Source organism: Salmo salar, chromosome 03 (assembly GCF_965601325.2).
Source record: "Salmo salar chromosome 03, fSalSal1, whole genome shotgun sequence".
In the NCBI taxonomy this organism is placed as follows: Eukaryota; Metazoa; Chordata; class Actinopteri; order Salmoniformes; family Salmonidae; genus Salmo; species Salmo salar.
This window is the reverse complement of record NC_138293.1, coordinates 7,830,276-7,851,357: the sequence shown is the minus strand read 5'-3', so window position 1 is coordinate 7,851,357 and position 21,082 is coordinate 7,830,276. Positions and strand designations below refer to the sequence as shown.

Below are 21,082 nucleotides of genomic sequence, written 5' to 3'. Positions count from 1 at the left end.
TTGCGAATGGTATGAACTTTGAACTCTTATTCACTAAAGAAGTGAGATATCCTAGCCGTTGAGTTAGCAACAGCAGCTGTAAACGTGGGCCAGGAAAGGACGGACGACGTATCCAGTCTACCACACAACGACGATACTACAACGTATCCAGTTTACCACCAGAGACACTCTTCAAAGGACAAGGAAGATCTCTGTTGGGCAACCCGGCCTTCCATCTACAACCAACCTATTGAAGCGCAGCTCAGAGTAAATGTTTATTGCATTTTCCTTTTCCAAATGGGCGGTTATTTAGAATGCATAAGATTCTGTATTTACGATAGCATAGCTTCTCCCTTTGTTACTCAAGTCTTCCCGCTCTTTCACTCAAACCCAATCCCCTCTCTTTGTGTAACCAGCCGTTGTATCTGTTCCGTCCACCAGGGACGTTTTCTTTATGACATAATTTGTAATCAATGTATGATCCATTCTGTGTGATTATTTAGGTATTTAGCAAATAAATAATTAAACCCAATTTTATATTGCTGATTCAACTTGTTAGCCAGGGTTCGTGAAGATAACCAAGAATTTACCCCTTTCAGATGAGACTAAACAAGGTGAGGATTAAATATTGACTGCTATTGATGTAAAAAATTACCAGGTCTTTAAGTGTTTATTCGGAAGATAACAGCTCTATAAACATTCTTTCATGCTGCCCCGACTTTCTAGTTAATTATCTACCTGACTAGCTTAATCAGGTAATATTAATTACAGAGAAATTATTTTATAGAATAGCATGTCATATCACTTAATCCGGCATAGCCAAAGACACGACACTGCACACTCATATAGAGCTAAACAGAGGGGCGGCAGGTAGTTTAGTGGTTAGTGCGTTGGGTCAGTAACCGAAAAGTTGCTGGATCCAATCCCTGAGCTGACAAGATGAAAAAATATCTTGTTCTGCTCCTGAACAAGGCAGTTAACCCACTGTTCCCCGGTAGGCTGTCATTGTAACTAAGAATTTGTTCTTAACTGACTTGCTGAGTAAAATAAAAATATGAAGATAGACAGATTAAAAGTAAATTCCCTTGAAGGCATGGATTGTTTAACCATAGTTAATTTTACACTTAAGACATGACTGCTGAATTTGTGAATATTGTCTCTTGTGTAATACATTCTATACGTTAGTTTATACTGGATTAATCGTACATTTTCATTAACTGTAATTTAGTTATGTTCCATCATTCCTTCCATCTTATGCCAATATCAATTATTTTTAAGTCTTGGTTCCAATAGTTTATATATTTTTTCTAAGATTTGTCAGTTGGATATGCTCTCTGCAGAGTTGTGTACAGTGGGGGGGAAAAGTATTTGATCCCCTGCTGATTTTGTGCGTTTGCCCACTTACAAAGAAATGATCAGTCTATAATTTTAATGGTAGGTTTATTTGAACAGTGAGAGACAGAATAACAACATAAAAATCCAGAAAAACGCATGTCAAAAAATTTTATACAATTATTAGCATTTTAATGAGAGAAATAAGTATTGGCATCATTCGACCAGAAAAGGGGTCTTTTGCCCACCGGGGGAGTTCAACTGCACAAAGGTTTTTAAGGAGTACTTCTCAACCTCCAGGAACTATAAACTTGATCATGTGCTCGGCCATGGGCCAACCCACCTGCCCTTTCACCCGGTGCCACCGCATCCCTTCCCCACCGTGGATGTTCCCGACCATGCGCACTACATCATCGGCTCGGTCATCCTCATGGTGGGCATCATGGGCATGCTGGGTAATGCTCTTGGTCATCTATGTCTTCTGTCGCAGCCGCACCCTCCACATACCGGGCAACCTGTTTGTGGTCAACCTGGCCGTGGCTGACTTCCTCATGGCGCTTACCCAGTCCCCCGTCTTCTTCGTGGCCTCGCTGCACCGCCGCTGGGTGTTTGGTGAGCGCGCCTGTGAGCTCTACGCGTTCTGTGGCGCCCTCTTCGGCATGTGCTCCATGATGACGCTGACAGCCATCGCCGTTGAACGCTGCCTGGCCATCACCTGGCCGCTGGCCTCGCTGGGCAGCATGAGCTGGCGGCAGGCCATTGTCATTGCCTGTTGGCTCTGGAGCCTGGGGTGGAGCCTGCCGCCGTTCTTCGGCTGGAGCGCATACGTGCCCGAGGGCCTGCAGACGTCGTGCAGCTGGGACTACACCACCTTCACCCTATCGGTGCATGCCTACACCATCCTCCTCATCACCTTCGTCTTCTTCATCCCGCTGGGGGTGATCAGCGGCTGCTATGTAGCCATCTTCCGCACCATCCACCGGGCAGGCCGAGATGTGCGGTGGCTGGACTGCGGCGAGAAGTACAAGGCATACGAGCGGCTTCGCGTTGAGTGGCGCATGTCCAAAGTGGTGCTGGTGGTCATCCTACTCTTCGTCGTGTCTTGGTCGCCCTACTCGTGGTGGCGCTGGTTGCCACGGCAGGCTATGCCCACCTGCTGACACCCTACATGAACTCAGTGCCCACTGTCATCACCAAGGCCTCGGCCATCCACAACCCCATCATCTACGCCATCACGCACCCCAAGTACCGCATCGCAATCGCCAGCTACGTGCCCATGCTACGCTCGCTGCTGCGTGTGGGTGACAAGGACCTGCTTTCATCCTTCAGCTCCAACAGTGGTGCCTCCCTTGGCTCTCGACGGCCCACCTTCACCAGGCATTGCTCCCAGGTGCGGGAGCGGGCATGGTTGTCGCGGGCATGTGCCAACGAACACTGGGGCAAGAGCCGCCTCTCGTCGGCCTCCGACACTGACTCTTGCTGGATGGAGAACGAGGCCGACAGCTCCAGCGTTAACTCACTGCCCTTCGACCGACGTGTCTCCACGGAGATCTCCACAGATACGGCTATCCCCAATCAGCAGTCAGCAGGCGTGGTCGCCGCGCAGAAAGTGGGAGTGTTGTCTGACAGCCTCAGGGTTAGCAGCATTTCAAGCACCTTAATGGTGTTTGAAGGAGATGTGCCCGATGCAGGCCCATCTGATGTTAAAGATCGTTTATACTCGTTTTGTCCGACTACTCGGTACACCTCCAGTAAATATCTCCTGCTCCGTGTTAACTGATCTTCGGCTCCTTTTCAATCTGATGGTAAAGGTGTCCTGCTTCCTGGTAACTGAATATAGGCTCGTTTTCAATCTGATGGTAAAGGTGTCCTGCTTCCTGGTAACTGAATATAGGCTCGTTTTCAATCTGATGGTAAAGGTGTCCTGCTTCCTGGTAACTGAATTTAGGCTCGTTTTCAATTGTCTAACAAGTATATCCTCTCCTCACCTCCTCTCATTGCATTGATCTGAAAGAACTGTTTCGGATTTAAAAGCCAGACATTGAGGATCTTCCAGCATATTGTTTTTCCCTGTCAAATCTTTCCCAAATCAATACAGGTGAAAGGGAAAGGAATGAGGAGGGGACAGATTTTTAAATCAACTGAGGTAAGCCTTTGTTCTTATTCACTCACCTGGCCACGTGCAGGCTCTAACCTGAAGAAATGTTTACTGAGATTGATACTTGCTGATTTTCAAGCATTAATAGTAGCCTAAAGCATTTGCATTATGTATTGTGTAGAGATTTATATATTGCTTGTTGTATTGCCTGTTTTTAATATGTCACTTTTAGGCATTTGTAAAGCTGCTGTCTTGGCAAGGTCTCCATTGAAAGAGAGTACTCCTCTCAAGGGACTTCCTGATTTAAATAAAGGTTAAATAAATATATACTATATTTTACCACAGGTTTACTAAGTTGTTCTGTATTTCTTATAGGCCCATGAACTGTATTTCTAATATAACGAACATCCAGAATGATTATTGTAAAATAAATTGTATTTTTAGGTGTTTTCTTAACAATTTGCATATTTTATCATTGCTATTTTTGTCATTAAGCTAAAAGTCTAAATTCTGTGGTGTAAAGTACTTAAGTAAAAATACTTTAAAGTACTACTTAAGGAGTTTTTTGGGAGGTATCTGTACCTTACTATTTTTATTTTTGACAATTTGTACTTTTACTTCACTACATTCCTACACAAAATAATATACTTTTTTACTCCATACATTTTCCCTGACACCCAAAAGTCCTCCTTACATTTTGAATGCTTAGCAGAACATCCCTGGTCATCTTTACTGCCTCTGATCTGGGGACTCACTAAACACACGTGCTTCATTTGTAAATTGGAATGCGCCCCTGGCTATCAATACATGAAAAAAAATAGATATAATAATAATTGTGCCATCTGGTTTGCTTAATAACATTTATTTAAAAAAATTATACTTTTGATACTTGAGCAATTACATTTACTTTTGATATTTCAGTATATTAAAACCAAATACGGCTGTGGCAGAAGGCGTGGACGACCAGAGCGTTACCCAACATGAGGATGACGGAGCGGATGATTTAGAGCGCATGTCAAATGTATATATTTTTTTCTGTAATTGTGTGGTGAACATTAGATTGATATAAAATGTTTTCAATCTAAATATGTATTGAAAAAGTGTGTGTTCTTTTAAAAATGTTTTGTTTTGTTTCAATGATAGTTTTCAGAAAGCTATTTCAAATAAATTACAATGCCTACATTTCAATAAAGAGAACGTATATCATTCTTTGTGTCACAGCTTCATATCCAAATGCAGCAGGGTGGCAAGGTTGTACAACAGTTCGTTTTGGCTCCCACTTACTGTAGGCCGACATCACATTACAAGTCTTGGTGTGAAAGCCATTGCCGCTCTCTAAGCCTGTTTACCATGCATGAGTGGACCCAACGATACAAATGTTAACATCTACCATAGCCTAAAATGCCATTATTGCAGCTTATGTCATGTCATACCCGATACACAGGTCTTATACATTCGAGTTCGATTCCCTCATCCAATAACTTTCTATTTTAAAAGGGTCATTTATCATAGAATTTGGAATAGAATACTAGAATAAACATTAACCTTCATTAATAAGATCTCTATGGCTTTTACTTTGAAAACCTCGTGGCCTTACTGCTTAAAGTTCTTAGCTGTTGCATAGAAACCGAGAAACACCGATTTAGAGCATCTTCACTCGCGTGAATTTGCGGATTGATTATTGGATAAATCATTGAGGGAAAATGATGGCGAATAATAAGTTCATTGTCATGTGCACAGGTAAGCTATTAAAAAGGTCAATACACATTTTCGATGGCACTGTTGATTATAGTGAAATTTGAACTCGAATTTCTCACGTTGGTCTGGTTAATAGTTTAATGTTCTTAACGAGCAATGATAGTCTGTTTTAATGTGTCCACTTGGATTGTGTCTCTTGCGTCCTTATATAATCATATTTCCTCTGTATGTCTCTAGTTTCTCTGACTGTTTTGTTTAGTATAGCTACGGTATCAGCCTTCGTTGAAGAGCTCGATGACACGTAAGTTATTTCTATTAATTCGAAAGAAGTCGCTAGATGAATTGCTTTGATAATACTACTGAATGGCTACTGTACATTTTGCACTGTGAATGCCATAAAACAAAACAGAAAATCCACGGAAATACGGAATATCAAAATAGACCCTTTCATTCCACACAACCTTAATAACTACTGCCATTCTCTGTCCATGGCCCTATCAAGGTGACATACTAGTAGGCAACGTAATACATTTCCATTGTATAGATTTACCAATGGTTGTTGATTTCTCTTACTAATTTGTAGGTTTAAAGACACAAGAAAGCCTGATGAGATATGGCTGATAGGAGTAAGTATGTATGGGATTTTATAAGAAAGGCCCTTTATAATGATTGTGTGAAGAAGCAATGTATAAGTTAGGCCTACATCAGGAGAATGCAAGAGGGCAAATGTAAATACATGTTCATCACTCTAGTGTGGTGTCACGCAGGCGCACACACACCACACACACACACACACACACACACTCTTAGCTGAGTAATGCTAGGGCAAAAAACAAAATGTGTGGTCCCCAGGACCGAGTTCTGCTTGTCCCAGGACCGAGTTCTGCTGGCCCCAGGCTCCAGTTCTGCTGGCCCCAGGCTCCAGTTCTGCTGGCCCCAGGCTCCAGTTTTACTGGCCCCAGGCTCCAGTTTTACTGGCCCCAGGACCGAGTTCTGCTGGCCCCAGGACCGAGTTCTGCTGGCCCCAGGATCGAGTTCTGCTGGCCACAGGATCGAGTTCTGATTGGCCCAGGACTGAGTTCTGCTGGCCCCAGGACTGAATTCTGCTGGCCCCAGAATCGAGTTCTGCTTGTCCCAGGACCGAGTTCTGCTGGCCCCAGGCTCCAGTTCTGCTGGCCCCAGGCTCCAGTTCTGCTGGCCCGAGGCTCCAGTTCTGCTGACCCCAGGCTCCAGTTTTACTGGCCCCAGGCTCCAGTTTTACTGGCCCCAGGATCGAGTTCTGCTGGCCCCAGGACCGAGTTCTGCTGGCCACAGGATCGAGTTCTGCTGGCCCCAGGACCGAGTTCTGCTGGCCACAGGATCGAGTTCTGCTGGCCACAGGATCGAGTTCTGATTGGCCCAGGACTGAGTTCTGCTGGCCCCAGGACTGAATTCTGCTGGCCCCAGAATCGAATTCTGATTGGCCCAGGACTGAGTTTTGCTGGCTTGAGGACCGAGTTTGGGAAACCCTGAGCTAAAGCACAAACAGACTGGAACACCAGCCTAGTGCAATTTTGATGTGTACACTAGTATCACATATTGGTTTTCATAGTTAGTGTGACCTTTTATCATGTATATTGTGTGTGTGTGTGTTTGTTTCAAATATGTTATATTGGAGAGCAGTGATAGAAAGGCATTACATTACGGTGATTGTGCTCCATTTGATTTGTGTCAGTTCTACGCACCCTGGTGTACTTATTGCAAGCAGTTGGACCCAGTGTGGTATGAAATCGGGGCGGAGCTGAAAAATATAGGCTCTCCAGTCAACGTGGGCAAGGTCGACGCAGACATCCACACCAGTGAGTCCAATGATCTAATTGGCACATTAAGTTAAAAGACAGAACAAGACGAAACTTAAGACGGAACAAAAGTACATAACAGTTAAAAAAACAACAAGAAACAGTACGACGTCAATATAACGTGAACACAAACAGAATACAACAATGACTGCCTGGTGGAATCAGTATTGTAATAAGTATTATATTGATGAGAAAGATGCTTTAAAACCAGGAAGTGGAATAGTGTATTGAAAAATAGAGGACTACACTCCAAATAATACTGGGTTTAAAAAAAACAAAAAAACAATTTTAGTTCTTTGTTAACCCAGCGCTGGGTAAATACTGGACAGAACACACACTGGGTTATTTTGACCCAGCTAGTTGGGTTGAGTGAATAGTATAATAATCTGTATAGCACATTTTTTATAGGCTGTGTAGTTATTCTTAAGGCCGAGGTAAATAAATCGCAATCCCACATCATTGTCACTTAGCCCCACTTGAACCATACTATACAATGATATAAAGGGTCTCTGAAAAAGGTTTCTTCTTATGTTCGCCATAGAGCAAGGCTTTACCAAATGTGCAATAAGGCAACCAGCCTAGTCAAACTTAGGCCCACAGGTCCAGAATTAGGCCAGTCTGTTCGGCACTAATAGGCTTAGCGAAGATTTAAAAGCCTTGCAGCCAATTCCACGGTGCGGGTGTGTACTTGTGTGTGTGTGTGTGTGTGTAGATATGTGTGTTTTGTGCAACATATGGTAAGCCATACCAACCAGATGGGATAACAGCGTAGTGAGTTATTACGTCTTCAAATCCCCTATTATATGGTCCTGTATGCAAGTTAGTCTCTCTCTCGCTCTCTCGCTCTCTCGCTCTCTCTCTTGTGAGGCTATTTTTCAGTAGTGGGATTAAATGTTAAAGAATCATCTCTCTGTCCACCATGTTGGCCTTAAACTGTCAGCCATTTCTCTTACCTGTACATGGACTTAACTATATCAAAATGTTTGAGTTATTTAGTCATATAGAACTATAACTTCAATGATGGCATTATGAAGATGGGCAGGTAACTCATATTTGTAATACGCGATGAAAGTGATGCAGCATTTTCTAGGAAGTAGCCTAGTTTTTTAAAACTTTTGTAGGCTTTTTAAATGGTCTTCAATGGGGGGAAAAAAACACAGCGTAATGGTCTATAATGCAAAAAAACAGAGGGTTTTCAGAGGGTGAATGGGCAACACAAAAAATTTAAGTGCCTTTGAACAGGGTATGGTAGTACATGCCAGAACTGCAACGCTGCTGGGTTTTTCACAGTCAACATTTTCCTGTGTGTATCAATAATGGTCCAGCACCCAAAGGGGGGGGGGGGGGGGGGTGCAAGTCAATATTAGGAATGTGTTCTTAATGGTTTTTTACGCTCAGTGTATATTTGGGAACATATAACAGCAGGATTACTTTGGATCATTCAGTGCTGAAATTGACAGCAGGAATATTGTTTGACATATCTTTTACATTTGTGTTTCAGGTTTCGCAAAAGAGTTTCGAGTTACTGACTATCCCGCTATAAAGTTGTGAGTTGTGTACTTCTCTGCTCTATTTTCTGAAACATTGATGGTAAATGTAGATGTGGAACTGAAATGTGCCCTACGGAACACACAAACCAGTTCTTCCTGTTATTATAACAAACCTATCTCTGTTGGATAGGTTGAAGGATGACTTGAAATACACCTACAGAGGTCCTAGAACCAAAGATGGCATCTTGGAGTTTGCAGACAGAGTATCTGGGTAAGACTGTGGATAGCATCATAGAGTATCTGGGTAAGACTGGGGATAGCATCATAGAGTATCTGGGTAAGACTGAGGATAGCATCATAGAGTATCTGGGTAAGACTGTGGATAGCATCATAGAGTATCTGGGTAAGACTGGGGATAGCATCATAGAGTATCTGGGTAAGACTGTGGATAGCATCATAGAGTATCTGGGTAAGACTGGGGATAGCATCATAGAGTATCTGGGTAAGACTGGGGATAGCATCATAGAGTATCTGGGTAAGACTGGGGATAGCATCATAGAGTATCTGGGTAAGACTGTGGATAGCATCATAGAGTATCTGGGTAAGACTGTGGATAGCATCATAGAGTATCTGGGTAAGACTGGGGATAGCATCATAGAGTATCTGGGTAAGACTGTGGATAGCATCATAGAGTATCTGGGTAAGACTGGGGATAGCATCATAGAGTATCTGGGTAAGACTGGGGATAGCATCATAGAGTATCTGGGTAAGACTGGGGATAGCATCATAGAGTATCTGGGTAAGACTGGGGATAGCATCATAGAGTATCTGGGTAAGACTGGGGATAGCATCATAGAGTATCTGGGTAAGACTGTGGATAGCATCATAGAGTATCTGGGTAAGACTGGGGATAGCATCATAGAGTATCTGGGTAAGACTGAGGATAGCATCATAGAGTATCTGGGTAAGACTGTGGATAGCATCATAGAGTATCTGGGTAAGACTGGGGATAGCATCATAGAGTATCTGGGTAAGACTGTGGATAGCATCATAGAGTATCTGGGTAAGACTGGGGATAGCATCATAGAGTATCTGGGTAAGACTGGGGATAGCATCATAGAGTATCTGGGTAAGACTGGGGATAGCATCATAGAGTATCTGGGTAAGACTGTGGATAGCATCATAGAGTATCTGGGTAAGACTGGGGATAGCATCATAGAGTATCTGGGTAAGACTGTGGATAGCATCATAGAGTATCTGGGTAAGACTGGGGATAGCATCATAGAGTATCTGGGTAAGACTGGGGATAGCATCATAGAGTATCTGGGTAAGACTGGGGATAGCATCATAGAGTATCTGGGTAAGACTGGGGATAGCATCATAGAGTATCTGGGTAAGACTGGGGATAGCATCATAGAGTATCTGGGTAAGACTGTGGATAGCATCATAGAGTATCTGGGTAAGACTGGGGATAGCATCATAGAGTATCTGGGTAAGACTGGGGATGGCATCATAGAGTATCTGGGTAAGACTGGGGATGGCATCATAGAGTATCTGGGGATAGCATCATAGAGTATCTGGGTAAGACTGAGGATGGCAGTTGATGCTCCTTGTCTGGAAACAGATAATATTGTAGTTCTTAAAAGGCCTGCTCTGTGATATTTGATTACATTTCTCCAGTCGTATCCCTCATCTTTATAGCAAACCAAGTGGCGGACTTGTTCATTTCACGCTTATATTCCCCTGCCCCTATCACGGTAAACACATATATATTTACAGTTAGAATACAGTGGAAAATAACAGAATAAAATAGAAAGTATCCGCTGGGCACACACTGGTTGAATCAACATTGTTTCCATGTCGTTTCAATGAATTTACATTGAAGAAAAGTGGAATAGACGATGAATTGATGTCTGTGCCCTGTAGGTAGGCTATATTTTCCCCAAAACAAACTATTATTGCTGAGTGTCGCAAGTACTCACGTGTGGAACGTTATTCTACAAAAAAATAGTATTTTGAAACAGTTATATTTTTTTAGCATTGTTTTTACTAGGCCAGCAGCTTCAGCATCTTTACTGAGTTGTATTGCTATGATTTCTTCATATTTTAGCTAATTTGCAGCATTCTAATTAGCTATCTTTTTGTCCCTGGTGACTGTCAGATTGATCGCAATGGATGGCACAATTTACAGTAGCTTATCGTCTTATTTTAGTATTTACAGTCTATGCCCAGCTAGCAATGAGGAATCGGCCCTGATTGAATTGGAATCTGGTGTCGGACTCGGCCCGGAATCAAAATGAATGACTGCCCAGAATCGGCCCAAGAACATCGGGCTGTTTCCGTCTACCAGTGAGGAGATGGGAGAGGCAGGACTTACACCGTATTCAGCGTCACAAATAGAACAGACTTCTATTTTAGCGCTTGGCAATGCAGCGGTGTGACATGTATGTGTACATTTATTTTGCAACGCTCGCACACACGACGCAAGCTATGTGGTCAGCATGTTAGACCGCTGTGCCACTCGGGAGGCTCCATCCACAAAGTTTTTAATGCTTATCAATTGCCTTGCACACAGTATCAAAATACTAAAATACTACACAGGACTCTTAAAGAATTTCATCTAAATGTTAATTGTATTTTTTGATCACAGAAACAATGAGAAAATATGGAAAAATTAATAAGGAAATGTTAATTATATAAAGCAGCCCGTGTAATCATCTGACAGAGAGTAGCCCCAATCGGCCAGAGCCCCAAGTAATACATTTGGGCCAGATAACTCACACCGGAATCGCCCCGAGCTCAATCCCCGCATCCTAGCCATAAGTAATACTGCCGAATGCGGCCCAGACTCGGACCACATGACGTCGGCCGAGTCTGACTCTCAGCTGGAATCAGCCCAGATCCACTGTGCTAGCTGGGTGGCTTTTGGATAAATCAACTGACTGTTTACAATTTACATTTGGTGTCCTGAGATTTCGTATTACTTATTTTAACATAACAAATGCATTCATTAAGCAATTTATTATGTGTTATGGAATATTTACACAAATTGAAATATCAACGGTCTGAATGACCGTCATGGAATTCCGGCGTTCCGAGCGTTAACAGTAAGGGCAGGATTGACTAAGCATGTGAAAAGTTTGGACCAATTATTTTCAGGGTGAAATTAAACTGATAAAAACCAAAAGAATGTTCACCATGAAATTGTCTTTATTTACACTTTGTCATGGTCTTACCCTTGAACGTTTGTAAATCTGGCCAGAAGTTTGTAAACATGATTTGGGTATGAGTTGACAGATTATGAGCTTTAAAAAAAAAAAAAAACGATTTTCATTGAACAGTTACTTTATGATATACTGTCTCCATCTCCGCCCATCTGTCTCTCACTCCATCCATCAGTCCCTCTCTCTCCTTCTCTCTCCCTATCCCTCCTTTGTTTCAGACCTCTGGTGAGATCACTGCCAAGCCAGCAGGTGTTTCAGAATGTTATGAGCAGACATGGCGTTCTCTTTGTCTACGTTGGTGGGCCGTCGGACTTGAAGGTAATGTGTACACCTGCGCATTAAACACACAAGCACACACAGACCCAGGCACACACACGAACGCATGGACACACATCAAATTATTATTGTGGTTTCTTTGTCATATAGCCTGTCTGAGGTTTCTTCCTTTTCTACCCCCCCCCCCCCTCAGGAGAAGTACATATCTGTAGCCAAGGAAATGATTGTTCATACTTACTTCTTCTCTGCTGCAAGGAACATTTTACCCAAGGTACATTTTGGAAATGGTATATACACGTACAGTACCAGTCAAAAGTTTGGACACACCTACTCATTCAAGGTTCTTTTTATTTTTTCTATTTTATACATTGAAATAACACATTTGGAATCATGTAGTAACCAAAAAAGTCTTAAACAAATCAACATTTATTATATTTTTTATATTCTTCAAATATTCTCCCTTTGCTTTGATGACAGCATTGCACACTATTGGCATTCTCTCAACCAGCTTCACCTGGAATGCTTTCCAACAATCTTGAAGGAGTTCCCAAATATGTCGAGTACTTGTTGGCTGCTTTTCCTTCACTCTGTGGTCCAACTCATCCCAAACCATCTCAATTGGGTTGAGGTCGGGTGATTGTGGAGGCCAGGTCATCTGATGCAGCACACTATCACTCTCCTTCTTGGTCAAATATCTCTTACACAGCCTGGAGGTGTGTTGGGTCATTGTCCTGTTGAAAAATAAATGATAGTCCCACCAAACGCAAACCAGATGGGATGGCGTATCACTGCAGAATGCTGTGGTAGCCATGCTGGTTAAGTGTGCCTTGAATTCTAAATAAATCACTGACAGTGTCACCAGCAAAGCACCCCCACACCATCACACCTCCTCCTCCATTCTCACGTGGGAACCACACATACGGAGATCATCCGTTCACCTACTCTGCGTCTCACAAAGACGCGGCGGTTGGAACCAAAAATCACAAATGTGGACAGATTTTCACTGGTCTAATGTCTATTGCTTGTGTTTCTTGGCCCAAGCAAGTCTCTTCTTCTTATTGGTGTCCTTTAGTAGTGGTTAATTTGCAGCAATTCGACCATGAAGGCCTGATTCAAGCAGTCTCCACTGAACAGTTGATATTGAGATGTGTCTGTTAGTTGAACTCTGTGAAGCATTTATTTGGGCTGAATTTTCTGAGGCTGGTAACTCTAATGAACTTATCTTCTGCAGCAGAGGTAACTCTGGGTCTTCCATTCATGTGGCGGTCCTCATGAGAGCCAGTTTCATCATAGCGCTTGATGGTTTTTGCTACTGCACTTGAAGAAACTTCAAAAGTTCTTGAACTTTCCGTATTGACTGACCTTAATGTCTTAAAGTAAGGATGGACTGTCATTTCTCTTTTCTTATTTGAGCTGTTCTTGCCATAATATGGACTTGGTCTTTTACCAAAATGGGGCTATCTTCTGTATACCATCCCTACCTTGTCACAACACAACTGATTGCCTCAAAAGCATTAAGAAGGAAAGAAATTCCACAAATTAACTTTTAACAAGGCACACCTGTTAATTGAAATGCATTCCAGGTGACTACCTCATGAAACTGGTTGAGAGAATGCAAAGAGTGTGCAAAGCTGTCATCAAGGCAAAGGCTGGGTACTTTGAAGAATCTGAAAGATAAAATATATTTTGATTTGTAAAGACTTTTTTTGGTTGCTACGTGATTCCATATGTGTTATTTCATAGTTTTGATATCTTCACTATTATTCTACAATGTAGAAAATAGAAACAATTAAGAAAACCCCTGAAATGAGTAGGTCTGTCCAAACTTTTGACTGGTATATATATATGAGGGCAGGGTTTCCAATACATGACCCCAGGACCGAGTTTGGGAAACCCTGTATTAGGGTATTTTGTAGTTTAATTGACAGGTATAGGAGAATATGGGTAGATAAACGATACAGGGCAGAAAGTGAGTGGTGGAATGGGGGATTGAACCGCTACCTCCAGGGGCCTTGACATTGTGCTTTAATCATATCTTCCCAAAGTGAATGAGGTATTGTTTCTCTTTTCTGTTCATTCTCAGACGGTTACTCTCGAGGATTACCCGGCTGTGGCAGTGTTCAAGGACGGCACTTACTTCCTTTATGATGGTAAGAGACCATAGTTGAATTACAGTCCCAAGCGGGAAAAAATACTTTATTAATATATTAGTAATTTATAGAAGTATGTCAGTGATAAATATTTTTTTTGTATATTTAAAATGATCTAAATTGGAACAAATGTAAATATATTTAATATGTTTAATGTCCACTTTATAAGTGTTTTATTAGCATTTGAGTATATTAAATGTATTTTAAATCTCAATTGGGACACTTATTTTGTACTTAAGTACATTCTTAGTATATTAGATAAAGAGCGAAACAAATATTATTTGAATAAACTTTTGATATGTTTTATGTATATTTCTCATAAATTAGTAATATACAAAAATTATAATTCACTATAAATGTAAGATTGATGTAGATGGTCAATCAGCGTCGTTATATTATAAGTATACTGGCATGATCAATTAAATAGTATTTGAAAATATAGTTTCTATATTCGTTATGAAGAAAGTGTAGTTTTAGCGTGTTACAAGTATACTTTTATTCATTAACCATTGGCTATTGTAATTAGCAACATAAAGGTTACATTGATTGAGCAAGACATCCTGTTACCCACGGTTACAACAGGCCACTCACAAAGTAGTTGTGGCAATTTCAAACTAAAATAATTGATAACTGTGCACCAGTGTCATTTCACACTTTTGTTGTTTACATTACGGTGATAAATTAGCATAAAAAATATTGTAATATGCAATTAAATAACTCAATATTTACAAGGTGTTCTTAATGTTTTGTACACTCACTGAATACTTATAGTGTACTTGATCACGAACAGAATTTCAGAAAAAAAATTATGCTTCAACTTAAAAAAAACTTATTTTGAACGAATATACAAAATTAAAATGAAAGCGTATGAAATTTAAGTGAAATTATAGTATATTTATAGTATACTTAAAGATATACTGGAGTAGTACACGTATTTGAAAAAAAGTACTCGTATTTGAAGTATATTTAAGCAATAAGGCCCGAGGGTGTGTGGTATATTTGTAAGTCGCTCTGGATAAGAACGTCTGCTAAATGACGTAAATGTAAATGTATATGGCCAATATACCACGGCCAAGGGCTGTTTATATTGGCCATATATCACAAACCCCAGAGGTGCTTTATTGCTATTATAAACTGGTTACCAACGCAATTAGAGCAGTAACAATAAATATTTTGTCATACCTGTGGTATACCACAGCGTTCAGCCAATCAGCATTCAGGGCTCGAACCACCCAGTTTATAATATATGAATTTGTTTTTCGCTTGTGATTCTTTTCCATTCACCCAGACCATTCATTCGCTCCCCCCTCATTGCATTTAAAAGCATTGGATTGGTGCAACCATGGCCGGAGGTTTTTCACCATATTCCTTACCTCAATCTAATCATTTTAAATCCATGAAGGAAAGTGTGTGACTGCACACTTCCGAATAAGAAGGGTATAGGATTGGACCACAGCCCTAGTACATAGTCATCTACAATTTTGTTGAAGGGATCGTTCACAAATAAAATGGTTCATTGTAGACCGGTTGGTTGCATAGCAACAACACCGACACGCGCACAACTATAGGGCAAAACAGACGGGGTTGGCTTAGATTGTTGACAACATGTAAACAATATTTAGTCTCCGATATTTATTGAAAACATAAATACATTTGTACAAAGGGCACTCGTTGTCTCTCAAATACATCGTTACAGTTGTTGATTAGCTAGATTTGCCATATTAGCATTGACATGAAATCAGTCAAAACGCCTCAAAACAAGACATGGTATCAAGAACAAGATGAAAGTAGCTGAAACGAGTCATGATTTCCCCCACCTGGCAGTTTCTTGTCATTGCTGGTAGCTATCCAGATTCACAACAATTTATGGACGCCCCATGGATGCGCGCACATCGGTTCGACCGACAACGTCACGAAAGCTATCTATACCTCGGCTGTTGTTTGATCAATAAATAACGTTTTTTTTAAAGTTGTTTATTCACTCTCTGGTTAACATTAGTATTCTCAGACTAGAAAGTCTCTGTTATACTGTATATTCTTTCTCTTGTCTTTTAGAACAACAGGATGGGGACCTGACGTCGTGGATCAATAGAGAAAGATTCCTCAATTACCTCCCGATTGACAGCTACACCTTGTATGCAATGGGAGATACAGGTTTGTTACACTCTCTCATGGACACGCACGCATGCCACAGACACACACACGCACACACACACACACACACACGCCTGCCACAGACACACACACACACTGCGAACATGGTAGAGGATGTGCTTTACTAGTAAATAACTTTTCAGGAATTAGAAGAATTATAGAATAGATGTCTCTGTGTGTCTACCACAAGGTGGCAGGCAACAGTGTCCAATATTCAGTGAGTGTAATGACTAGTGCATTACATTGCTAATACATTCTTACAGTGTGTGGCTTTAATGAGTCAAGCTGAAATAAAAGTATCTGTGAATGATGCGTATGACGTGATGTTAAATGAGTGTTCCTCCGTGTCTGGAAATGTTTTGGTGTTTTATGTGCCTTCCTCACTGTAAGAAATGTTTTGGTGTTTTATGTGCCTTCCTCACTGTTAGAAATGTTTTGGTGTTTTATGTGCCTTCCTCACTGTTAGAAATGTTTTGGTGTTTTATGTGCCTTCCTCACTGTTAGAAATGTTTTGGTGTTTTATGTGCCTTCCTCACTGTTAGAAATGTTTTGGTGTTTTATGTGCCTTCCTCACTGTTAGAAATGTTTTGGTGTTTTATGTGCCTTCCTCACTGTTAGAAATGTTTTGGTGTTTTATGTGCCTTCCTCACTGTTAGAAATGTTTTGGTGTTTTATGTGCCTTCCTCACTGTAAGAAATGTTTTGGTGTTTTATGTGCCTTCCTCACTGTAAGAAATGTTTTGGTGTTTTATGTGCCTTCCTCACTGTTAGAAATGTTTTGGTGTTTTATGTGCCTTCCTCACTGTTAGAAATGTTTTGGTGTTTTATGTGCCTTCCTCACTGTAAGAAATGTTTTGGTGTTTTATGTGCCTTCCTCACTGTTAGAAATGTTTTGGTGTTTTATGTGCCTTCCTCACTGTTAGAAATGTTTTGGTGTTTTATGTGCCTTCCTCACTGTTAGAAATGTTTTGGTGTTTTATGTGCCTTCCTCACTGTTAGAAATGTTTTGGTGTTTTATGTGCCTTCCTCACTGTTAGAAATGTTTTGGTGTTTTATGTGCCTTCCTCACTGTTAGAAATGTTTTGGTGTTTTATGTGCCTTCCTCACTGTAAGAAATGTTTTGGTGTTTTATGTGCCTTCCTCACTGTAAGAAATGTTTTGGTGTTTTATGTGCCTTCCTCACTGTAAGAAATGTTTTGGTGTTTTATGTGCCTTCCTCACTGTAAGAAATGTTTTGGTGTTTTATGTGCCTTCCTCACCATAGACAAACTGGTGGTTCTGGCTGTAGTGGAGGAGAAAACCCCTACTAAGGAGAGCATCCAGTATGAGTATCTCTTTTAACCCAATATAATGTTAGGGGTAGTTCACCTGAATTACACATGTACCTCATATCTGTGCTACATTTAAAGTTACACATTTAATGTAGATCTCAAGTTTGTATATGGCCAAGTTCACCCTTACAAATCAGCTGTTGTTCCTGTGGCAAATATTGTCCTCAAAACATTATATTAATAGTCTATCCTTATTAATCAAATACTCCACCCTACCCAGTTACAAGACCATGGTGAAAAGAGTGGCCACTGAATACAAAGACTTCTATAGCAGGTGAGTTGGTTTGAAACAACAGAGTGAAACGGTACAGGTAATATCTGAACTTGTCCAATAAGAAATTCTCATTTTTTTTTTTTTTCTTTTGTAACATGTTTTGCTACGTTATACCCTAACGAACATGATCCTGGTGTTCTCAAGAGAATTCCAGTTTGGTCATATGGACGGAAACGAGTACATCAATGGCCTCATAATGGAGTGAGTGATCATTTCTCTATTCTCCCCTTCTTTAATTTTTTAGAAGAAGCCAGAGGTTTTGGCACAAATCTGCCATTGGTGTCAATTAATGATATTCGCAAATGTCGAGTTAAGCGTAATTAGGATCTTTATTTCTGGGGAAATATGGTTCTCCAGCACCTGGGCAGCCTAGTAGTACCTTCAGTACACATGGTGTGTTGACAACTAACCCTAAAAACCCAATGTGTGTGTGTGTGTGTTGCCAGGGAAGTGTCCATGCCCTTTATCATCGTGCTCAACATGTCTAACGATGGATATTTCTTGCCGCCCAACAAAGTGGAGACAAAGGACCAGCTGTTGAAGTTCATCGATGGCGTGTTGAAGGGCCGGATTAAGGTCAGTCTAAACTAAACCTGAGCTAAGTCTGACCTGAGCTAAAATAGTATTTAAAATATATATTTTTTATATAATTTACCTGGTGCAATAGAACCATTGGAATAGTTCCCCCCAAAAAATCAGGCCCTGTTATTTTTTTAGGGAGGCTCAAACAAACATTCAAAGGTTTCAAATCCAGAGAATGTTCAAATATGATATGTCTGATGCAATGCGTAAGTGTCCAGTGAAACATTGTGTTTCACCCAACAACATTTGAATATTCCATGTATTGCTTTATAATAGCCAACGTTCATCTTGTTTCAATAGTCCCAGGGGGGGAATGGATTCTATCAACGCTTTATAAGGATGGCGTTCAACACCAAAACGACTCTTACCGTAAGTCACAGAACATGTTGACACTCAAGAAATGCTTACACTTTTGCTTTGACATATACTTTTTTTTTTATTACTGCAGTTGTGCAATGCATTTGTTTTTTTTGTATCTCAAAGTACGGCTTTGCCTTCGCCCCTGACCAATGTATAGTATTCAATGTTTGGTTTGCTCTCTCTCGCCCTCTCCTCTCTCTCGCTCTCTACTCCTCCTCTCTCCCCCCTCTCCCTCTCTCTCCCCCTCTCAATTCAATTCAAGGGGCTTTATTGACATGTGAAACATATGTTTACATTGCCAAAGCAAGTGAAATAGATAATAATCTAAAGTAAAATAAACAATAAAAAGTGAACAGTAAACAGTTCCAAAAGAATAAAGACATTTAAAATGTTATATTATGTCTATATACAGTGTTGTAACAATGTGCAAATAGTTAAAATACAAAAATAGTTAAAATAAAAGGTCACAAATGCTGCTGGGATTGCACACTGTAGTATTTCACCTCTCTTTCTCTCTTTCTCTCTTTCTCTTCTCCTCCTCAGATTATATTTACCAAAGCACCCCTTCTGGGCATCTTCCTCGTCTTTGTTTTTGGCTTTGTGGGGAGTACCTTCTGTTACGTCCTGTACAAGACCTGCCATATCGTCAGATCGGGAATGAAGGATGAGGAACCAATCACTGGAGAGAGGGAGGAACCAAACCAAGTCAAAGGTCCCGGGAGAGACAAGAAGACGAAAAAGAAAAATCCTGCAGAAAAGAAGGCAGATTAAGTATGAAACAGACAGCTGACCTTCTGTCCTTTTTCTATTGAGCTGCCCTCCTGGCCAGGTTTCCCTAATAAAATAGGTATTCTGACCTCAAAGGGACTACCTGGATAAATAAAGATTACATCTAAATAAATATTCTACAGATGAGTGACCGAATCAGTGGATTCAGAGGAAAGAATTCTTATCGGAAAGTCTTTCAAAAGCGAACCATTCCCCCTTCCCTCGGATGTGCATGTTTCCAACAAAAAATTGCATCAGTAATTGTCCCATACGAGTGATGACTGTTCACCTCCAACGCTTGGAAGAACACTTTGGGACCTACTTCCCAATTTGTTTGACTGTGATCCTGGCTCCGTTGACATGCCAGTAAGTGAAATCGAACAGCTGATCGAAGCTGTCATGTGACCGAATGCTGCAGACAACGCATTCACAGGTCACTACGGAGGAGTTTTGGTTCCTGACTCAAAGGGAATACCCTGCTGTCTCCATCTGAGCATTAATGCCACATTCAAAACAACTGGGAACTCGTACCTGGGAACTCGTTAATCTCAGAATTTCGACTTCAGTGCGTTCACGATAACTGGAAACTTCTGAAAAAAATTAGCTCTGACTGGGAAAAAAATAGTTTTGAACGGTCAGCCAACTCGGAATTCCTCTTTCTAGAACCCCGACTTTCTGACCTGAAGATCACTGACGTCATGATTTGACCTCGTATTTTTCAGGTTTTCCCAGTTGTCTTGAATGCACCATAAAACTCATGGTACCTTTCGCCAGCTCATAGCTGTGGGAAGCTAGATAGAGTGCTCTCGTCTACATTAAAACCAAATATCCATCCAGGTTGGATGTGACAGCAGAGATGAGGTGCGCACTGTCGACCACGCCCCCTGACTTTGAGAAACTCTGACGAGACATGCATCAAACACACCCATCTCATTAGTGGTGGTGAGATAAGATACATTATGTCAGAGTAATTTGCAATTGACTGTCATAGCCCCACATTAACAGTAGGCCTACGATGTGATGGTGAGTTGAGAAGACAATCAGAAATAATGTTAGAATGTTTTCCAATTGACTGTCATAGTTCCAAATAAAAAAGTAAACATTGGCTGTTTATTTCATAATTGTTTTTACATGGTTGGCGTCGCGAGAATTTTCAGATATCAAAATGGGGTTCGTGGCCCAAAATCGTTTAGGAACCCCTGTCATAGCCGTTGTAGATCTTAGAGAATCTAAGAGAATTGGATAGGTTTAAGCCAGGGATGGGCAACTTTGATGGGGGATGGGGGCAACAAAAAAATCTGAGCTCATCATGAGTTGGTTGCAGGTCTGCGTACCACCCCCCACATTACGAGCAAAACAATTTAATGGCACCCTCTTGACAGTGGAAATAATGTATTTACGTTTTAGAGTACAATTTGAGCAATGCTACACCTTTTGCCATGGGGTGTAGAGAAAATGTTGCAGTTTTAAAGCAAGTTTTATGCAATTCTACACATTTTGCCATGTGGCGGAAAGAAGATTTAGCAATT

The 21,082-nt window shown here is 41.0% G+C and overlaps 2 protein-coding genes across 2 annotated transcripts; both read left to right on the top strand.

Annotated features, from left to right (window-relative positions):
• The first annotated feature begins 578 nt into the window (after positions 1–578).
• opn4.1 (opsin 4.1) lies at positions 579–3,091 on the top strand. The gene is given in 4 exon segments (XM_082973037.1): positions 579–593; positions 1,499–1,774; positions 1,776–2,424; positions 2,427–3,091. Coding segments are annotated over 4 exon segments (1,605 nt in total).
• Positions 3,092–5,329: 2,238 nt separating this feature from the next.
• On the top strand, positions 5,330–20,658 carry LOC106597366 (protein disulfide-isomerase tmx3a). The gene is made up of 15 exons (XM_014188564.3): positions 5,330–5,408; positions 5,691–5,733; positions 6,822–6,945; positions 8,447–8,492; positions 8,626–8,706; positions 11,878–11,977; positions 12,129–12,206; positions 14,019–14,085; positions 16,141–16,239; positions 17,503–17,560; positions 17,790–17,843; positions 17,988–18,044; positions 18,290–18,419; positions 18,726–18,794; positions 19,329–20,658. The coding sequence occupies exons 1-15, from the start codon at positions 5,335–5,337 to the stop codon at positions 19,554–19,556; spliced, it is 1,308 nt and encodes a 435-aa protein (XP_014044039.2). The 5' UTR covers positions 5,330–5,334; the 3' UTR covers positions 19,557–20,658.
• Positions 20,659–21,082: the final 424 nt, after the last annotated feature.

What these genes read in the sequence shown, in the direction of transcription:
- LOC106597366 (XM_014188564.3), top strand. Translation starts at nt 5,335, where the DNA reads ATGTCTCTAGTTTCTCTGACTGTTTTGTTTAGTATAGCTACGGTATCA. An exon ending in GTTGAAGAGCTCGATGACAC is followed by an intron (nt 5,409 to 5,690) that starts GTAAGTTATTTC and finishes ACTAATTTGTAG; the next exon opens with GTTTAAAGACACAAGAAAGC. An exon ending in TTTGCAGACAGAGTATCTGG is followed by an intron (nt 8,707 to 11,877) that starts GTAAGACTGTGG and finishes CCTTTGTTTCAG; the next exon opens with ACCTCTGGTGAGATCACTGC.